Here is a 20,851-nt window from a genome sequence, read left to right as displayed (position 1 = left end):
TAGACGTCTTCCAGAGCTATGTGATTGGTTGCAAAGAGGCTTGCTTTAGTGTATCGCAGACTCAAAATTCTCTGACCTTTTAATGGCAAGTATTTTCTTCCTTAAAGCTTGTTTTGCAAATGTTTAGGCTGCCATCTGCTTTTTCTATTCCCATCCTGACCTCTCCAGGGCCTGTGCTAGTGCTCTGTCCTCACACCATTAGAGTCAGAGATTCTGACCCCAGACATATTCATTCCCACAGTCCTCCTCTCATTTACCTTCCAAGGGTTCTGGCAGGAACAAACTTAGGGAAAAATGCGGCGATCCCACAGAGACCAGTTCCAAGCTTCCGTAGCACAGCTCTGCTATGCAGTGAAACTGTGAGGGAACACCCACCGCGGGCTGGCACCAAGTTATCCTGCAATTACCACTACTGTATGCCAGTGCCAAGCCAAGCCAAGCCAAGCAAACAGATATTTGTGATCCGTGTTAGGGACGTGTTTAGGATCAAATAAAGGGACATCTCTGCCTCCAAAAGATAGCAACACTTGGGTTCAATATTATAGTAGGTTTTAGTCTGAATGACGGATGTTTTGTGGTCCAAGTTAAGGAGGTAGAAGTTGGTCCCACTTGCTGCTTGTCTCCTCGTCACTACACATGCTTCATACACGGATTGTTTTTAGAAACCAGACGCTGCAGCAGCCTTTACCTCAAATGGCTGCTTTTGCAAATTCTGATTCTATGGAAAGACATTGAAGTAGGAGTTTCGACAAAAGTGTTTCCATGAGCAGATACCCTTTCACCTTTCCTAAGCAGTGTGCTTTAAACTCCACCCACTTCCTACAACCCACCCTATAAATATCGAACATTCATGTAACTTACATTCCAACTGCCTTGGAAGATGCATATACTTTTTCATAATGACCGAGCAGGGAATACGTTAAAGGGCAGTTTCAGTTTGCATATGGAGAACGTTTGCACGTGACCTTTGGTGCTGAGATACGAGTAAAGAAAAACAAATACATGCATGGGATAGCTGCAGGCTACCATGGAACCTTTCCCGGCCAAAATTTTGGAAAAAGCCATGAATATCCAACTGAGTGTGTTTCTGCAGCTCAACAACTCTCTTGACCCTTCCCAATATGGGTTAGAGCAGAGCATAACACGGAGTCCGCTTTACTTAAATCCACTGAGGAAATCAGAGAGGCCTTGGATGGGGGTGGCAATGCCGTGCTGATTTTGCTAGACCTGTCCGCGGCATTCGACACGGTCTACCACAAAGTATTGATGGACCGTTTGTCAGATATAGGAGTAGAAGGGCCAGCATGGAAAGTGTTGCAGTCTTTCTTAACCGACAGATCACAAACTGTGGATCTGGATGGTAACAGTTCCGAACCCTTCTCCCTTCCATGCGGGGTGCCACAGGGCTTGTGTCTCAGCCCAATGCTTTTCAATATCTATGTGGCACCCCTGGCTGGTGTCATTAGATCATTGGCATTCCAACTCACCTCTTACGCTGATGACACCCAATTAGTACTATCACTGATGGAAGGGAGGGAAATGGAAACCGGGGCACGTTTCCATGACTGTATGGGGGCCATCTCGCACTGGATGACCTCTAATTGCCTAAAACTGAACTCTACCAAGACCGAGGTCATAAAGTTCGGCAACAATCCACGTGTGTGGACACCAGACTGGTGGCCAGAAGATCTTGGTGTATGCCCCCCCACAAGGAAAGCAAAAAACCTGGGGGTACTGCTGGACAATAAGCTCACCATGAGTAACCAAATAGGCATGGTGATCTCAGCTTGCTTTCTAATCTTGAGGATTATAAGGAAAATTAAGTTCTTCCTGCCCGAAAATAGCCTCAAGACAGTGATTACGACTCTTATAATGTCGCATCTGGATTAATGCAATGGCCTTTATCTCCATGCTCAAAAGCAGCACATTAATCGCCTCCAACTAGCCAAAAATGCAGTGGCAAGAGTGCTGTCAGGAACTCCTACATTTGTTTCCTTGAGAAAGGAGCTAAGGTAACTTCACTGGCTCCCGGTGAAACAAAGAGTTCGCTTCAAGGCACTCTGTACCATGTTTAAAGCCATCAATTGAGCTGGACCCGACTTCCTTAGGCGTAAATTCCTCTGGTATGTCCCGGGGAGAAAGCTACACTCCTCAGGAGCCAAATACGTTCAAGTCCCCCCATTAAAAAAGAGTCAACTAGGGAGGTAGGAGTTTCATTAACTGTGCCTCCAGAGCATGGAACAAGCTTTCCCTCCATCTCAGGAATGCCCCTGATCTCCTCTAATTTAGGAAAGGGTTAAAGGCCTGGCTCTTTGCGCAGTAGCATACATTCTTTTCCCCCAGCAACCAGTGCTAGTGCCAGAACACCCCAGGGTAACCGTGCGCTCTACAAATGCAACTAACATACCATAACTGCTGAGCAGACCATGGGCTTTCTGTGCTTTACTTGCATAGTTCTTAATTGCACCTTGCTTCTATTCTGAGGTCCCCAGTGTAGGGGGTGGGGGTAATCCAGCATGCCCCGTATGCAAGAACACAAGCAGATGGCAGCCAGAGGGTCTGCCATGAAGTGCGTGTAGGTGGCAATCAAACTCCAGACCAGGGTGGGAACGGTGGCTCAGCTTATGCCAGCTTGCTCCTGAATCTCTGGCACACTTCAGAGTTAGGAAAGCGCTGCTTAAGAATTTACTGTACAAAGATGAGTTAAAGCCAGGGCTTTAAGTGGGCCGGATCTCACGAGTCTGAGCACAGGCAGTTTTTTATAGGGGGCCCCGAAACGGGTCTCTATCGGGCTCTGTTTTATGTCGTGACACAGGCAGTCCGCTTTTTTCGGACTGCAGTGACAGCAGGCACATCAATGTAAGTGTGATCAAACTGCTCTCTTCTTACTAGTGAAGAAGCTACGGCATGACCTAATGTCAGGTGAACGTTCTAGGGGGAAGGGAAATCCTTTAAATAGTCATTTTCTCTCTGGATTTCCCTTCTCCTTTTGAAACTCAGGCACAGCAACACAGTTGTGTGGTCACCAAGGCTTTAAGTGGAAGCTTTTTCAATATTATATACAACAAGCCATAGTTGCTGCTTATGTATCTTATGCAACTAACAACCATTGACAAATCCAATAGTCATGACTTGTTGTGGGTATGATGTTACTTGTTGCATCAGATATCAAGATGCAATTACAGAAACAGCAAAATGCAAGTCGTGCGGCACACTATGCTAAACACAGATTTTTAGCTTCTGTGTTTTTAAGCCACGCACTTAATTGCATTGACCACGCCCCCTTTGAGAGACCCTACAGTTTTTTCAACCTACTTAAAGCCCTGGTTAAAGCCCACAGAATCGGGAATAATGCATAGCCCTTCATTTAATGGGAGTGTTACCATGGTATATCCTTTAATTTCCCCTGGGGTTTAAGGCATACGTTTACCTCCTGCTCTGAGCAGATGGTAAATGTTGGGTGGAGGGTGAGGGGGGTGAAAACTGGCGTACAGCGGTAGGTGGAGGAGGGGTATAGCGCAGATATTGGAGGGAAGTGTGACTGGCAGGCGGATCCTGATATGCTGCCCATGCCTTGTCTGAGTGTTGGGCGGGGCCAGAGAAAGGCCGTGCTTCAGTGCACCCTTTCCCAATGGGATATTTCCCGCTGTCTCTTCCTGCCAGATTTGCGCGGTGTGTTATTCCCACACCCAGGGCCGGCTTTAGGGCAGTGCAACTGGTGCGGCTGCACTGGGCGCTGATCTGTGAAGGGGGGCAGACCATGGGGGGCACTGTGTTTAGAAATAACTTATGATTGGAAAGAGAAGAGGCACTTTTGCCCGGTGGTAGTGACAGTATCCGAGGATGCGATTATGGGATGTGGGGGGGCACCAAAAAAGATTGTCACACCGGGCGCCACCAGCGCTAAAGCCGGCCCTGCACCCACCAAGTAACTTCGGGTGCTTGAAGCCCAGCTCACTCGTGATTCAGCAGAAGGAGGATTCCACTCAACCACTAATCGGGGCCTAAATGTCACAATAACGCATTGGAAGTAAACATTGTAAACTCCAAACATGTATGGGCATGGATAGGTAAATAGATCTCGCACCTGTTAGCTTTTGACTTTGCTGAACTGATAACATCTATAAACAAATAATTAAATTAAAGTACTCACGCTAAGAGTAGTTCATCTGGAACTGCAAAAAAAAACAAGAGAAAAAAATTAGCTTTCTTAGTTAGCTTTGTGGTCCACAACTCAAAGCAAGATTAACTATTCCATTTGAAGTCCAACAAATGCTGAACTAGAGCGACAAAAAAAGGTATACAAAAGGAACATTGTTTACATGTCTCACATATGCAGATTGACGGTTCTTCTGAAAAGTGACATTAATTGGGAATTCAAATGCACAATTTAACAACCAAGAATGATGAGATAATTATAGCACTTCCGAAATTATTATATATGTATACTGCAGGACACGCCTTAGTTGCTGAGCCTTCGTGTTCCAAGACAAGCCAGCCTTCAGGATGGAAGGGCATAAAATGGATCCCGAGGGCTACTCACATGCCTTACATGGGGGTGCACCAATCACGCCAGTGACTAAACATGGCATACATGTAATAGGGAGAAGGGGTTGGCAAACAGACTAACACCACTGAGGGTACATTGACTGGCTTGAAAGGGTGGTAAAATATAGGGATCTCAACCCTGAACCAGGTTGGAGGGATAAACGCATGGTCCCTTTCACTCATCTCCAAACAGAATACAAACTGCACAACTCAGCCTTTCAGATATCTACAGCTTAAACAAACTCTTGTTGCATGCATTTAGCACGATAGTGAAGGGACAGAAAACGCACCACTAGTGAATAGTTTCTAAAGCACATGCTTACATTCGCCACTTTAATGAATAACACATGCAAAGGCCTAACGAATGAAACTGAACAGAACATAAGAATTAGTAGTAGGCATCTTCGAAGGCTTTATGTGGCAAGAGGCACTTCATCTCCCATAGAAGGCTCGTTCAAGGCTGGCTTCAGGCTAATTCAACTCAAAGTATTACAAAGTGGGTGCCACATAAGCCTACTCATGTATAGGTTTGGGAGGCGCAACACTGACAAATGTTATGCAGATGTGGGAAGCGGGGCACCTTCATCCATATAATGCAGGCGATCAAGTCTGGTTTGGGGGGCAGTGACACATAGGTTATAGGAGTCATTGGCAGGGTTTGCCCTTGAAATAAGGGTGTATGCTCCTTGGGGTATTAGAGGAGTCCAATGGAGCCGAGAACCAAAAATCTTTCCCCAATCGTAGCCTCATAGTCGCAAAAAGAGACATAGCCAGAAAATGTGTTAGCCTTGAAGTGCCAGTGCTCAAAGAATGGGCAAGAGGCATGGACTGTGTATGGGCCCTGAAAGAGGGGTCTAGAGTCAGGCGTGCCCCAGTAAATGTATAAAAGTCTGGGGAAACAGGGCGACCAAGGTGAGGATTGGCGAGGCCACCTAACTAGGTATGGGGACAGACTCGTGACCACCAGTGTGTACCACAAATAAAAAGTGATATTAAAAGTAATTCGTGTCAATAGCATATTGTACCTCAAACCCTCCCACGTGTTAGCTGTACTAGTGGTCATGATTTATTACATCAATACCATGCTAGTACTTAGCTGAATTATTGCCATTTTATTAATTACTTGTTGACCTCCTTTTTGACCTTGACTTTGTGACGCAAATAAAATTAAGACAATGATTTATTAAAAAATGCTGATCCATGTGCCCTAACAGTGATTTTAAGGCACATTTTTGTGTGGGGTGGCAGATATGCGACCACTTCAGATCTAAAAATATTGGTTTAAAATAAACTGTGCGTGAGATAGATGATTTTTGTTTTAGGGTCAAAACTGTAATTGCTAATGGGAGCCTACTGAGTTCATTATTATCTTAATGCCTACTCGTTGCTCATTAATGAAAATAAAATGGCTTTTCTTCATGCTTTTGAATTTATGTAGCACTGTGCCACATGAAAACGCTTCTATAAAATGCTATTCTTAAAGCTATATACAGGTACGACCAGAATGAATCTTAGTGTCAAAACTCTGAAGGCCTGAATTAGAGTGAGGTGGAGCGGGAGGAATGGCTTTTACTGGCAGTCTTTCTGCCCCACCAGTGCTTAATTTGAGTCTGTGGCTTCGGTGCTCAGCACCGGCACTTGATCATCAACACCAGCGCTTTTCGTGAGCACCAGTTGAGGACACATTCATTTATGGTAGGCAATGGAGATTAAGTGATTTGGGCAGAATCATAGGATGTTGAGCCGACGCCCAGACTTGAAGCCGGTTCCTCATCTCCGAAGTCGGCATCTCAGGCCATCATACCATATTCTCTTCCAACTGGTGGTTAGTAGGTGGTTTTGTTTTAGGCAGTGCTAACAGCAGAAATGGGCTGACACCCGGGCACAAATCTACCACAGGCCCCACCAAACCCTGAGTTCCTCCACTCTATGTAGAGGTGGGCGAATGCTGCGTCATGGTGGGCAGAGGCTTCTAGCTTCTCAGGCAGGAACCCCTAGGGTCCACCCTACTCCCGGATCACAGCGGTGATCATACTGCTCGGTTGGGAGTTTGTTTTCTTTAAACAAGAAAGTTTGCCATGCAGGAGATTTAAGACACACCAACACAGGCAGCAAACCTCATTGCTGTGAAAGTAGTTGCCATGGCTGGAGCTTGTTTCCCAGCCTAAACATCGCTGCCAAGCATGCTCCTCATATCCAAAAGAGGCAGTCCACGTTGGCCTAAATAAGGTCCTAAGTTGTGAAAGTCATAAAATACTAAAAATCAATACTCACCTGTTTTATTATGTGCATGGGACTATCCATCATCAATCTCGCCACCACTCCTGGACAAACTGCTTTTGCCACATAGGCAAATTTTGAATTCATGCAATCCAATCCTGTACAATACTTTATTTCAAGCATACACAAATTAATTCTGACAGTAGAAAAAAAAATATTGATGCCTAAATGCGACCAGCGCGTGCTTGCAATAAAAAATAAAATTAAACATATCAGCTGGTGGCCTTCTAGCAACAGTATTTCAAGAGCGTGTCATAACGTAACATTGGTTTAAAGTTCCAACACAGGGACCAAATGTATATGTGCCACAATGGTCATTGTGTCAGGTTACGTCTATTGTTGTTATGTTTATTGTATACTTTGTATATGTGTGTGAGGAATATGAAGAGTGCTTGTTTGCAGACTGGGAGCAAGTGGAGTTTTTTGAGGTGATGTGAGTGCAGTGTACGAATATGAGTCCGGCCAATGACTTTTGTACTGTCTGGAGTCTCCTGGTCAGTTGAGCGTTAATTTTAGCATAGAGTGTGCTGCAGTAGTCCAGACGGCTGGTGGTGAGTGTTTGAGTGACGGTTCATCGAGTGTTGGTGGGGCCATTTCATGATCTTCTTGAGCATCCTGAGTGTGTGGAAGCAGGAAATGGATAATGCATTCACTTGGCCTGCCATCATGAGAATCTTATCAACATATGGTCACCCAGTACAGAAGCAGTGGCCGTGTGGGATAAAGGGCACTGCAGACAAAATGAGCAGAAAACAAGTTGCCCAGTGTCAATACCTCGGGAGCAGCAGTGGGCTAAAAATAAGTAAATAAATCCTATGTTGGCAACTCCTTTCCCCCAGAGTAGGTCACTATGTCTGCTCTTCAGAAGTACTGTGGCCAAAGAGGTTTAGGGATTGATCTCTGTGGATATCTCAGACTTAATTGGAGAGTTGTAAAACTCGGACCCTTATGTGGCCTCATGACTTCATTGATACCAAGTCTAGCATCTCGTCTGTCACCCCAAATTAGAAAAGCAGAGTACAAATGACACCAAATTAACAAAAGTCTAATAAGGGGAACCAGAGATAAATTGTGCCAAAAAGCACAAACTGCCAATGATAAAGTAACTCTTCATGGGAAACCTGGACCTAGGCGCAATTTAAGGCTGACCACTATGGAGTGCGGGTTGGACACACTAATTAGGTGCATCATAATCAAAGATTCTACTTCCTAGGAACTCAGGGGCCCACTTAGAGACCCACAGGTTGTCAGGCAAAAGCCAATGCGCCCAGGGTCCAGTCGAGTTGCCACTGGTTAGCTGGATAATTCCAGGAAAAGACCACTTGCTGCTTGGTATGGCCCTGTAGCTTACCCAGGAGGCCAGTAAACTGACCCCTGTTTTGGGGAATAAGATGGAGCATGTCCAGTCCTTCAGGGATCCTCTCAGGTCACAGATAGCAGGGTCCACTCCTCTTCTGTTCCTACACGGGTTCAGAAAGTGTTCTTAAGTGCCTGCATGAAGGTGCCACATTTATGCCTGGCATGAGTTAATTGGTGGGAATGACTCCTAAGCATGCCCTAACTAGGGTAAAGGTTCCCAAGTCCAACCCAACCTAAGCCACTTTGGGCATTTTTAAGATGGCAAAGGTTTTCAGTCACACTAAACTTGGAGGAATGGGTGTGTGTGTTGAGTTTACTACGGTAATCTTCATATCCTCCAACATCTAATACTAAAATCCAGTTTGAGGTAGACACTGTACCCACAAGAAATCCAGAGTCGGAAGTCTGGTGATGAAGGACTCTTCTTTTGTACTAGCAGACAACCGATCCACAAGGATTGTCTTAGAATCCTATTCTCTCCTCTTTCAAATGTTCCCCAAGTGTTATATGTGAACCGAGCAGACCTGCCAAGCAGCATTTGACACTCAAGTAGAAGTTGACACTGTAGTTGTCAAATGGATGTCCACACCTCCCATCCTGTATATTTTGTGAAGTTCATAGGAGTCATCTCTCTACATTTAGGTCAGCCTACTGCTTGCTCCTGGGAGGCATTTCACACATATCCAAGGCTACTTACTGGCAGGGGAAGCTAGAAAGCCAATGCAAATTAGCATCCGGGAACTTCAGGCAGGAAAAAGCTAGCTTTCTAACAGTTTTATTTCTTAATTTGTATTTTAAACGTGACTTCACAATTTAATTGGATTTTAAAAACTATTAAAAATAGTTGTATAATTTTTTTTCTGTCTGGCCCCATTCCTGAGGTACAATATCAGGATTTTAATCTGTATGCTTATTTTCTACTCTGGACAGCTAGGTCTGCTACAGTGAAAAATAACTTTTGGGTGCTGGCAGCTGTAAGGGCATGTTAACATTTTATAACTAAATGCCCTAAATTTGAATGCCATGAAACCTGCCTTTGGGGGCTAGTAGGCCTACATAGGAGTTACTTATTAATATTTAAAAGGGAGGTTTTGGCCCTTCAAAAGGGTTTATTTTGACAGGTCAAACTGCAGTTTTTAGACTGCTCCAGTCAGGTTAACCTAGAAGGCCTGAAGCTATGTTTGCACTGTCACTGTATTCCATGGCACAATACATACTCCAGTCCACTAGTGGCATTTAACTTCCAGGCCTCGGGTACACTTTCTACCACATACTAGGGACGTATAGGCAAGTTAAATATGCCACTTAGGAGTATGCCAATTCCACAATATTTAAAGGGGGAAACCAGGCATTTTACTACTGGTTAGCAGGGGTAAATTGCACAGTGTTCTGAAGCCTGCAAAAAGCAAAAAATACAAAGTGACCCTGCAGAAAAGGCAGATTTCCTACAGGTAAGAACAAAATGCATGAGGGATGGAAGCTGGTTACAGACCGGCAGGATAGGAGTCGGTTTATGGCGTAACTTTAAGGCAAACCTAAAGGTTGTGTTGTAATGTTCCTTCTGTGGAATTGGAACGTCAGGCTTGGTAAGTCCAATAGTGTGTGAGCAGTCGCCTTCCATCTTCTGGCAGTTACTCATGAACTGGCAGAGAGGGAGGACACACTCGATTGTGTATCTTCAATAAACCATATTTTCCTCCACTTGTTCATCGAAACAGATTGCTTCTACCGATCTATGAAGTTGGAGAGAGCTTAAATTCAGAAGGTGGCCCCAACGCAAGGTAGTATCAAAAGGGATGCCGAAAATAATTAAAATATTTGACTTTGGCAACACAACTTTCTAGATCAAATAGGACCTGGATTTAACAGCCTTGGGTCACTTGTAGAAAGAGTTTCAATAAGAGGGAGGAAGAGTAGGAGAGAGGGCCTTAAAGATGGATAAGGGGAGAAATGTTAGAGTGGATGCTTTTGTGTATCAGACAGAAGAAGCTGAATTTAAGGTGAAATGGAAAGCTAAATTGTAGTATGCAAGAGAAGAGGTTGTGAAGCATAAAAAAGGGCACGTGCAAGGTCGCCATGTATTCATGCTGCTTCTAGAGTTTTCATAATGCATAGTCACTTGTTTTGATGCCACCGTCATTTTCCATCCATCTCTGTGTCTATAGATCAGTTTAATTCTTACATCCCACACTGGCACTTTTGTTATTGCTTGGATTTAGGCCACTTGTTTTATGAGCTTAAGTGTTCTGGCTGTTCTTTTCCCTTGCTCTTTCAGTCTGCTATTGTGACTATTTACAACACGCCCACTCCCAATTTCTGTACAACAGCTATAGTGTTATAGTCTTGTAAATCAATCTATACTAAACAAGATTCACGACTCTTAATTTCTTTCAAACAAACACCCACATAGTGCCATTCTCCGAAAGTCACAGTGTGCGTGTATCTGCATGTGTGGGTGTTTTTATGGGTGTGTTTATTTACCTGCAGTTGCGCAGAGTTCAACACGCTATTTGTTAGCACTGTTGAGTGTGGAGAGAGGCCATGACTTATGAGAGGCGAAGCCTCGAGTGGGTCACTATGCAGCTACACTCACTCAAAAATAGTAATAAACACTACACTGCAATCTGCACATCTACATGTATGGTTTAAGCAATGGTCATTTTCATGATTTATTGTTAAAAAAAGAACAGCTGCAAGGGGTTAAATTAATGTAGTGAGGTAAAAATCACATTGAACATGGCTTGTGACCAGAAGGACCTTGTGTACAACAGATGTAATACGCAATCTGTGAGACAATAAACAGTGCTCCTCTAAGGTGAAACTCGCTCTACCGTGGTAATAAACATGGAATTTGGCATTTATACTCTAGTAATAAATATATGAATGTGCGTTGATTAGTGAAGGTGCTCGAAATAGAATGGGCTAATGGGCAATATTTACTTTTACTGAAAGATGTGAAAAGAGTAGGATGCTATTTAGTACCATTGTTGAAGGAGAGCGGATGGGCATCTCAACACACACACACACACACACACACACAGTGGCCCTGGGTTAAATTTCAATATATGCCTCCTTTGTTAACTATGAAACGTGTTGATCCTGATAGTTCTCGGAATTTACAAACAATGAAAGTGCTAAAAAGAAAGGTCACGTTTATTTGATTTTCGTTATACCTGCTTCCCACTCAGGCAGTAGGAGCCTCCCAGAGGGATATTCGAGGACTGTGCAGATGCATTACCTTGCAGCCTGAATAACAAATAATGGAACAGCCACAGGAAGAGAATCCTGTGAGAGTGCTGTATACAAGTAGAAAATTATGTAAATGTGGTAGCAATTCTAAGGGATATAAAAGACTAGAAACATTTTACTGGAGAAGGGAACAGTGCACAGATGCACTATGGGGAAAGGTGAATGTAAATTTAATGGCAACTCTACCAAACTTGGTAGCAATTAAAACAAATAAAAAATAGATCTAGAAGAATATATTGTACAAGGGAATCCTAAAAAGAAGCATGTGAAATTCATAAATTATGCAAAATGGGAACAACTATACTACATAAACTGAACAATAAATTACGAAATATAACTATACAAGTGTGCATTCTAGAATTTGTGAAATAAGTAATTTGGTATCAATTCTTCCATTTGCATTTCCTGCTTAAAATCATTTTAGAAAACGTTAGTATTCTGGGACAATCTGCTGCTCCTAACCTGCAATTCACATCTTTTTTTTTTTAAAGTTTTTATTTTTGATTCGACAGTTTACAAAGTCAGAATTAACAAGTTACAAGTCTGACCCCCACCCCCCGGGTCCAAGGTTACAAAAACGAAAAGAAATCATCATATGTTTGCGTATGGTTACCAGCAGTACACCAATTACTCTTTCAAGTTGCATATTCAAGGTTAAATCTCTTAATTTGGCAACCAATATAGTTTCAGCAAAAAGAAAAACAGAGCCTAGGAGTGAGTCTAATCTAACAAAACAAAAAGAGGTACTGGGCGGGCTGGTACACCCGGAAAGATTTGGGGTGCAGAATGCAGAAGAAACTGAGGTGGAGCGAAGAAGTTAGGGATAGACAGAAAAAACCCCGCCGCCCCCTTTAGGCTTAGATGTTTGTAGCCTCCAGCCAATTAGCCATGGGGCCCCAGACTAACATGCCCCTTTGTTTAGCCCTTCGGCCTTTCTTTGCGTAAATAGCCCACTCCAGCCTAAATGTAGCGAATAGCCTTGCTTGCCATTGGCCAAACGATGGAGGGTTCAGATCTTTCCAATAAGAGGCGATGCATATCCTGAAGATAGCCATTGCTACGAAGATTAGTGCACCTCCAGCCTTTGGATCTAGCTGGTCATATAGCCCTAACATAATCGTACATAGGGTAAGTTGAACATTGAAAGATAATAGTTTGCTCAAAAATGTTTGTACCTCTTGTATCAGTGGCTGGAGATTGGGGCAGGTAGCAAACATATGTACTATATCCGCGTTGTATACTGTACATCGCGGGCAGTTTGCTCCAGAACCTGACGACCATTTAGCAACTCTGGAGGGTGTAATATACAAAAAAAAAAAAGCAGTCTTATAAAACTGTGCTTGCAGTTTGGAAGAAAGAAGAAATATTTGAGCTTGACCAAAGGCTGAGGAAAAACGTTTGGTGAAGCGTTCAGCTTAAGTTGCCATTTAGCGTCAGTTTTGTCCAAATCGTCTGTCTGCTGTCCATTCAGAATAGAGTAAATACTTCCTATCCTGGGGAGGTTAGGATTCATTAATTTATCGATGAATCCAACAGTTGTAAAGCCAGCAGTCCCACCAGTTCTGTGCATTTAATACCTCGCAATAGCCTGATATTGAAAGATCTGATTATCACCCAATTTATAACCAGTTTGAAGTTCTGGGAACGGGCGAATATGACGAGACCCAAATAAATACCTTAATTTGTCAATTCCTGTTGTGTACCAATATCGGATATATGTATTCTGAAATATCAGGGGCAGATTATCATTGCACTTGATCGGAGTATAATAGTTTAATTTGGATATTCCAAACACCTTACAGATATTATTAAAGACCTGATAGGCGCTAAGCAAAGTCTTAAATCGAACTCGCTTGAAGTAACTGAGTTCCAGTTGACGCCAGAGGCACCCTTTTACCTTCTCTCCCAGAGTTAAAAGATATGGGGAAGGCAATCCTGAGGGGCTTAAGGCACGTTCTTCATGTAATAGTTCACAGGAGTGTTGTAATGCAGCCGCCCAATAATAAAATTTTAAATTAGGGAGGGCCCAGCCTCACCTTTCCCTAGAAAGGGAGAGGAGACTAAATGCTCTCATTGGCTGTGAATATGCCCATATAAACCGAGAAAAAATTTCGCTCAAACAGAGCTAATGTTTGATTATTAAAAATAAGTGGGATTGTCCGGAAAAAGTACAGAAGCTTAGGAAAATACGTCATCTTTAAAACATTGCATCTTCCTACTATAGTTAATTGTAGATTAGCTATTTTCCGAAGTGACTTCTCCATAGTGGTGTCAAGAGGGGTCAAATTTTCGGTAACTAAACAGTCCAGATCAGAAACGATGTTGACTCCTAGATATTTGGCCTTTTAACTACCCTATTATCTACCCAACTTATCTTTCGGTTTACAGCTATCTGTGTTTTGGATTTGTTCAAGGCATAACCAGAGATTAAACCAAATTCTTGTGCTTCAGCTTCAAGGGCCCTAATAGCAGTCTCGGGATCAGGGGTGATGATTGCGAGATCGTCGGCATAGGCCATGATTTTTGTATTCCTGCCGAACCTGCTAACTGGCAAGATAAAAGGGCTTAGCTCAAATCTTTTAATCAGAGGGTCGATGTATAGAGCGAATAACAGGGGAGAACAGGGGCACCCCTGTCTCGTCCCTCTTGTAATCTCAATCTGCTCCGTCAGTTGGCCGTTGATGAGAATTTTGGCAGTAGGAGCTGCATAGAGTGCTTGAATTGCCTGCAATATTTTTGGGCCAAAACCAATCCGACGCATAGCAGCCCATAGAAATTGCCAAGAGACCCGATCAAACGCCTTTTCCGCGTCCAAAAGAATCCGCGAGATCGGGTCTCCTGACACTTCTGCGGCATCGAATAAGGTGATTGAGCCGCCGATGTGTTCTGTGGTCCATTTTTTTGGTATAAAACCATGTTGCCAAATAGATACAATAGATTCAATATTACTAGAAAGTCTAGTGGCGATAATTTTAGAGATGATTTTTGAGTCTGTGTTGATCAAAGTAATGGGTCGGTATGATGACATTTCCAATGGTGATTTATCCTTTTTAGGAAAGATAACTATTTTAGCGGATGACCACGACTCCAGAGGTTTAGCACCCTCAAAGATTGATTTAACCACCGCCGTAAATATTTCTTTAATTTGTAATGAAAAAACCTTATAAAATTCTACGGGAATGTTGTCGATCCCAGCCGCTTTACCATCTGGAAGACAGGTAAGTGCCATTAAAATCTCGCTCCAGGTCGGGGTCATTTCCATTACTTCTCTACCATTCTGATTAAGCTTAGAGTTAGGGAAGCTGTCTAGATATTCCTTGATTTTGGTCTGTATGTCCATATTAGTTCCTTCTATGTCCTCTGTGTCAAGTTCCTTATAATAAATCCTAAAAGCATCCCTTATTTTACTAGGGTCAGTAGTTCCTACATTGTCTATATTTATTGTATTGATAGTGTTAGTCGTTAGCTGCTGTCTGGTTGCGATGGCGAGTTGATGGCCAATACGTTCTCCAAATTCATAACATTTTTCTTTAGATGCTGCCCATTTCAAAGATATTTTTTCTTTTAATATTGCACCCATCTCTGATTTAGTCACCATAACCGCCAGTTGTGCCTCCTCAATTCCTGATCCGGCCTGGACCGCATGAATTAGTTTTCTCTCTGCTTCAATCACCCGCCCCTGTGCCAAGCTAGTTTGTGCCTTCTCTTCTCTATTCTTCCGGATAGAGAATCGAAGTGTCTCGCCCCGAATGCCAGCCTTAAGGGTGTCCCAGACGACCGCAGTAGAGGCCGTCCCAATATTTATAGCCAAGAATTCTTGCATCCATCTAGGCATGTGATCTCGGTATTTATTGTTATATAGTAGTGCTTTTTCAAAAGTCCAATGTGAGATTGGTTCCTGGTTCCCACAGCCATCTAAAGTTAAAATAAGGGGATTATGGTCAGACAAGAGTCGGGGGGCAATGTCAATGGAACAATCATGAATTAAGGCGGAAGACACAAAAATATAATCTAATCTGCCAAAAGACGAATGAGGAGCGGAGAAAAAAGTAAAGGCAAACTGATCCGGTTTCAGAGAGGCCCAGACATCTTTTAACCCATGAGTACTGACTAAATCGAGTAGTGCACGAAAAACCTTTGGTTTACGACCCTGATAGGCCCATGTCCTAGTTGCTTCCCATGAGCTGGGTAAGTTTAGGTTCAGGTCGCCACACAGAACAAGTGGGAGCGGCCAATGAACGAGTTCTTCGCTTACTTGAAGTATAGCCCCTGGATCGTCCAAATTACTAGCATAGACAGAGCAGATTGTAAAAACAAATTTAGAAGCTAAAGTACACCGTACAATAACCCATCTTCCTAAAATATAAACTCTGACTTGATTAGCAACTAGCGATAGTGTTTTCCGGACCAGGATCCCGACACCCTTTACCTTAGCTCCTTGTAACGTTGCCCCAATAGCTTTATACCCAAGAGAATCCAATAGAGATCTCTGTGCCCCTTCGATGTGTGTCACATCTTGAAGCCGAGTTTGGATGAGAATGGAAATAAAGAGGGGTATCACTGGCAGGGAGAGAACAATGGCATCAACATTTCAAGATTTTCTTCCACCCCTATTTCCCAAACAGATTATATGGAAAGCAGCTATAGTAACTTGGAACCCAAAGTATGCACAGGCACAAAACAGGCTGCTCCCTATTTTCTTTTTGAAATTAATTCTAGCAATTTCAAACTTCAGGGAACAACCGTACATTAACAATGTTATTAAAAACATTGACCGATGGGGTTCACTCCTTAAGGGGCAACATAAACAGACTTGTACCCCACAACCTGTTAAGAATGGCTTAGGGGTGGAGCACACTTGGCGGTTAATTAACTCTTATTGTAGCAAACAATCTGGGTTTACTAGTATGGATTCACAGCACCTTTTAGCTTTCAAACACTTTAATCGCTGACCGTAATCTGATTCAGTTTTCACAATGTGAGCTCAGCAAGTAGAGGATGTCAGTGTTGATAAATTGTTCATTATTTTGGGTGGGTGGGTGAGAACGGAGGGTGGTATAAAATTGCTTACAAATTTCCTTGTTGTTAAGGGTTCTCACTCAGCAATGGATGCACATGTCTGACCAGAAGCTCATGTATATAGAGGTCCAACATCTCTAGGACACAGTGTCACACCAAACTTCCATATAAGATAGCACAGGATTCAAAAGAGAAAGGAGATATAGAAAAAAATGTTTGCTTTTAAGCAGCAAACAGCTTTTATCCCTACTCGCGAATCAGAACGTTTAAATTTTATTAACAAGATAGAGACAAGTATCGTGCTTTCGTTTTCTTTACTTAAGAGATCAGAAGAAAGAAAACAAACTAAGACCTAATTTAGTTGTTTGAGGGGCGGCCTGTTTCTCCACCAGGTAGATGGAGTAAATTACTCCGACACACTGACAGAGATGCCGCCCGCCTGATTTAGAACTGATCACCACGCTGACCGTCATTTCTAAAACATTGGCAGAAACCGCCGCCACAGCAGATCCTATCAATGCTGTTTACAGTTTGGTGCGGGCCACGTCAACAGTAAGGAGCCCTGCACCAAACTGTCTTCTTTTTTATTTTCAAAAAGAAAATCCGGAGCAGAAATTTCCTTTTGAAATAAAAACATAAAATGGCCCCCTTAAGGGGAGCATTTAGCAGCTTTCACTGTGCCTAACTGCCAGGGTTTTCTTGATGCTAACGAGCATTGAAAACTGACCTCTAATTCCGACAATCTAAATTAGGTGGGAGGAATTAGAGGACTGCCTTCAACAGCCCTAATGCCACAGGGCCGTTGGAGGGGTTTAATCATGGCGGAGACGGAGTATTCTCCCCTGTGAATAACCCAGTTCGGGCTGGACTGTTCCCATGAGGCACAGGGTCAAGACCGATTTGCATATAGCTGTGTCTGAACTGGGGTGGCGAAGTGAGCTAAAGAACGATGATGGATTCACCCCAGATTTGTGACTGGGGATGAATGTCTGAAAAGTTTCAGCGCTCCGTCCATCATCTCCTTGTGTTTGCATTAACCCAGAAGGTTGCCTGCATCTAAAGTCGGAGGGCGGACCACATTCTTGGCAGTAAGGATACGCTGTTGCAACGGAGTATCCTTACCAGCAAAAATTAGATCAGGCCATAAGTTTACATCAAGAAAATAAAGTGATAAGAGTGCAGGAAGGAATACCTGACATTTCCATTCGATCCTGCTTCAAATCAAATTGTTTTTGCTTTACTTTCCGAAATATAGTTCCCACAAATTCAAAACCGTGTCCTTGCGCTGTGTGTAAACCCTGGGATCCTTTGTGATCTTTCACCAATTTCCTATAAAATATTTTAACTACCCCACTATCTTTTGGTGGGAAAAAAACAGATGTTCTCTCCATACTCACCTTAAATGCCTCCAGAACTTTCTCCCTTGCGTCTGTTAATCCTGCCTCTTACTGATCTTTGTCTCTGAGGGAAAAATCCTGTTGAAGCCTGGAAGTCTCTGATGCTGTATTCTCTGGATTTATAATTGTATAGGGAACTTGATCTTGCAGATCCGTAGAACAGTGGCCAGGGCCAGGTTGGGAGAGTAGAGGTGTCTGGTGGGAGTGTTCTGGATTCTCTGCAATTTCCTGTGGAGCTTCTGGGTAGTGCTGGCATAGGGTGCGCTGCTGTAGTCGAGTTTACTGTTGACAAGCGCCTAAGTAACCGTTCTTCTGGACTCAGTGGGGATCCACTTAAAAATCTTTTGAAGCAGGTGGAACGTATGGAAGCAGGAGGATGAGACAGCATTGATTAGGCAGTTCATTGAGAACGAGGAGTTAAGGATGATTCAGAGGTTATGTGCAAGGTCGGTGGGTGTGCGGGTTGTGGGGGGCTCCAAGCACTTTGGTCTATCAGGAGTTGTCCCGGGCAGAGGGGGTAGTTTCAAGGATGAGGACTTCGGTTTTGTCGGAGTTGAGTTTGACGCAGCTGTCCTTCATCCAGGTGGATAACGCGTTCATCTAGGTGGATACTGCGCTCATCCTGTAGTGGTCCTTGGTTTTTGACGATGGCTACCAAGTGTATATGTTGAAGAGGGAGGGGCTCGTGTTGAAAGCGGCAGAGAGGTCGAGGAGGAGGAGGGCTGCGGTTTCGCCACAGTCAAGGAGATTGCAGATGTTTTCTGTTGCAGCGAGGAGTGCAGTCTAGGTGCTGTGGTTGTTTCTGAAGCATGATTGGGAGGCGTACAAGATGTGGTTTGTTTCAATGAATTTGGCGAGTTGGGCATTGAAGGCCTTCTCGATAACTTTGGCTGGGAACGGGAGCAGAGAGATGGGTCTGTATTTCTTGGGGTCCGTTGGGTCAACAGAGGGTTTTTTTCAGCAGGGGACTGATCTCTGAGTGTTTCCAGTCTTCAGGGAAGGTGGCAGATTCGATGGAGCAGTTGATGGTGCAGCAGAGTTCAGGTGTGATCATGGTGCTGGCTCGATTGAAGATATGGTGGGGCAGGAGTCTGAGGGGGCCCCAGAGTGGATGGTCTTCATGATCGGTAACTTGTTGTTGGTGGTAAGGGTCGTCCAGTTGAGTGGGGTCGGCAGGGATCTGGAGAATTTTGTGTGGTGGTTGCGGGTGGGTGCCAGATTTGCAAAGCTGTCATAGATGTCTGTAATATTGCGGTAGAAGAAGGGGCGAGGTTGTCTCAGAGGGTTTGGAGGGGTTGGGGGTGGTGGCGTCCATGCTGGGTTTGGCGAATTCTTTAATAACAGTGAAGAGTACTTTGATGTTGTGTGCGTTGGCGTTGATACGTTCTTGTATGGCTGTGTTCTTTGTGGCTCTGATGGGGACAGCGGTTTTGAAGGCTGTGTAGTGTGCTGGGGTCTTGCTGCTCCTCCAGCTCCTCTTGAGTCGTCTGCAGGTGCTCCAATACTCTTGGAGGGCGGGGGAGAACCAGCTGGTTTTCTCAGCGGGCTGTTTGCCGGAGGGTTTCCTGAGGGTTAAAGTGTGTTGGCACAATTGGAGATCCATAAGTGGAGGTTGCATGCTGATGTGTTGGTATCCCTGGAGGTCGGCGGTGGTGTCTTGCTGAGCGCTGTGGTGAATTGGTCTTCGGAGACCTTGCTGCAGCTTCTGCACAGGTAGCGGTGGGGTGTAGGATGGTGTTTGGAGAAGGAGAAGTCCATTGGAGTTCAAAGGTGTAACTGACGGAGATGTTGTTACTTGTGGAGAAAATGGGGTTGAGCGTGCGTCCTGCTGAGTGCGTTGGGGGGGGTGAAAAATTAGTTTGAGTTGAATGGTGGAGAGGTTCTCCTGCAGGGCTGAGGGAGTCCAGGTCGAAATGGAGGACGCCGAGGAGGATGTAGTCTGTTAGACGCGAGGGTGTGGTGTGCGATTAAGTCAGCTATGGATTCACTGAAAGGAAGGCAGGGTCCGGGGGTGTGGGGGGGTCTGTAGATCAAGGTGCCACAGAGGGTGAAGTTCGGGTTGGTCTGGATCTGGAAGTGGAGGGGCTCCATGTCAGGTGAGTGGTCGTCGGAGCTAGTTGTGAGGCACAGGATGTTTTTGTGTGCGATGGCGAAGACTCCTCCTGGTAGGTTGTCGTGGTCTTTGTGGATGATTTTGTGTCTGTCAGGGAATAGCTGTGAAGATATCCAGTGATGAAGTGGGGTTTAACCAGATTTCGTAGAGAAGGCGACATCGGGGTAGATAGAATCGAACAATTCCCAGATATCCAGAGTGTGTTTGTTGAGGGAGCGTGTGTTGAGTAGGATGCATCTGAGGTGGCCGAGTCTGGTTCTTGGAGGCCATGCGGTTGGTAGTTCTGGTGTGGGAAGTCAGGAGAAGTTACAGTTGTGGCAGGTGAAAAGTCCTTGGCTGTCATTTGGCGAAGTAGCTGGTAGATGGTTGAGCGTCTATGTTGAAGGCGTGGAGAGTGCTGGCGTTGTATTGGTGAAATACACGGGGGCCAGGGTCTGTGGCGCGGTCCAAATGCAGACGAGGTTGCCTTATGTGTGACTTTGGTAAGTAGTGGTAGGAAGTTGGAAGGGGTTGGTCAGCTGGGAGGCGGTGCTGGAAGGGGCGGTAGAGTAGGGGCGGGAAGGTGAAGAGGCACACAATGGCACAGAAAAAGCCAAAGAAAACGGCACAGGAAAGGCACAGAATAAAGAGAATTACAGAAAAATAAAAAGATGGGAAAGCAGAGAAAAGCAGAGACAGAACTCATCACTGGACCACCAGGGATGAGGCGCAGGTGGGAGCCTGCAGGTGGAGGAGGGCCTCGAACTTGAGGACTGGAGCAAAGAGGGGGCAACTGCTACCAGGTGGAACTGTGCTTTGAGACAGCAATGGACGCTGAGGGTCAGCAAGCTCGCTCCTTCACCGCACAGCTGCCATCATTAAGTAGTGGTGGGGAGTTGGGGGGGCT

General features: G+C 44.4%; 1 protein-coding gene across 1 annotated transcript in view; it reads right to left on the bottom strand.

Moving 5' to 3' along the window:
• The window catches only part of ZSWIM7 (zinc finger SWIM-type containing 7), a 631,194-nt gene that overhangs the window by 338,586 nt on the left and 271,757 nt on the right, over nt 1-20,851 (bottom strand). The window contains exon 3 of the mRNA XM_086958540.1: nt 4,154-4,175. Within this exon, the coding sequence (XP_086814666.1) occupies nt 4,154-4,175 (22 nt within the window). The remainder of the gene's footprint in view (nt 1-4,153; nt 4,176-20,851) is intronic.

This window comes from Lissotriton vulgaris, chromosome 2_1, assembly GCF_964263255.1.
Source record: "Lissotriton vulgaris chromosome 2_1, aLisVul1.2, whole genome shotgun sequence".
Lineage (NCBI taxonomy): Eukaryota > Metazoa > Chordata > Amphibia > Caudata > Salamandridae > Lissotriton > Lissotriton vulgaris.
Note: the sequence above shows the minus strand (reverse complement) of the source record. Positions and strands in the feature narration are given on the sequence as shown.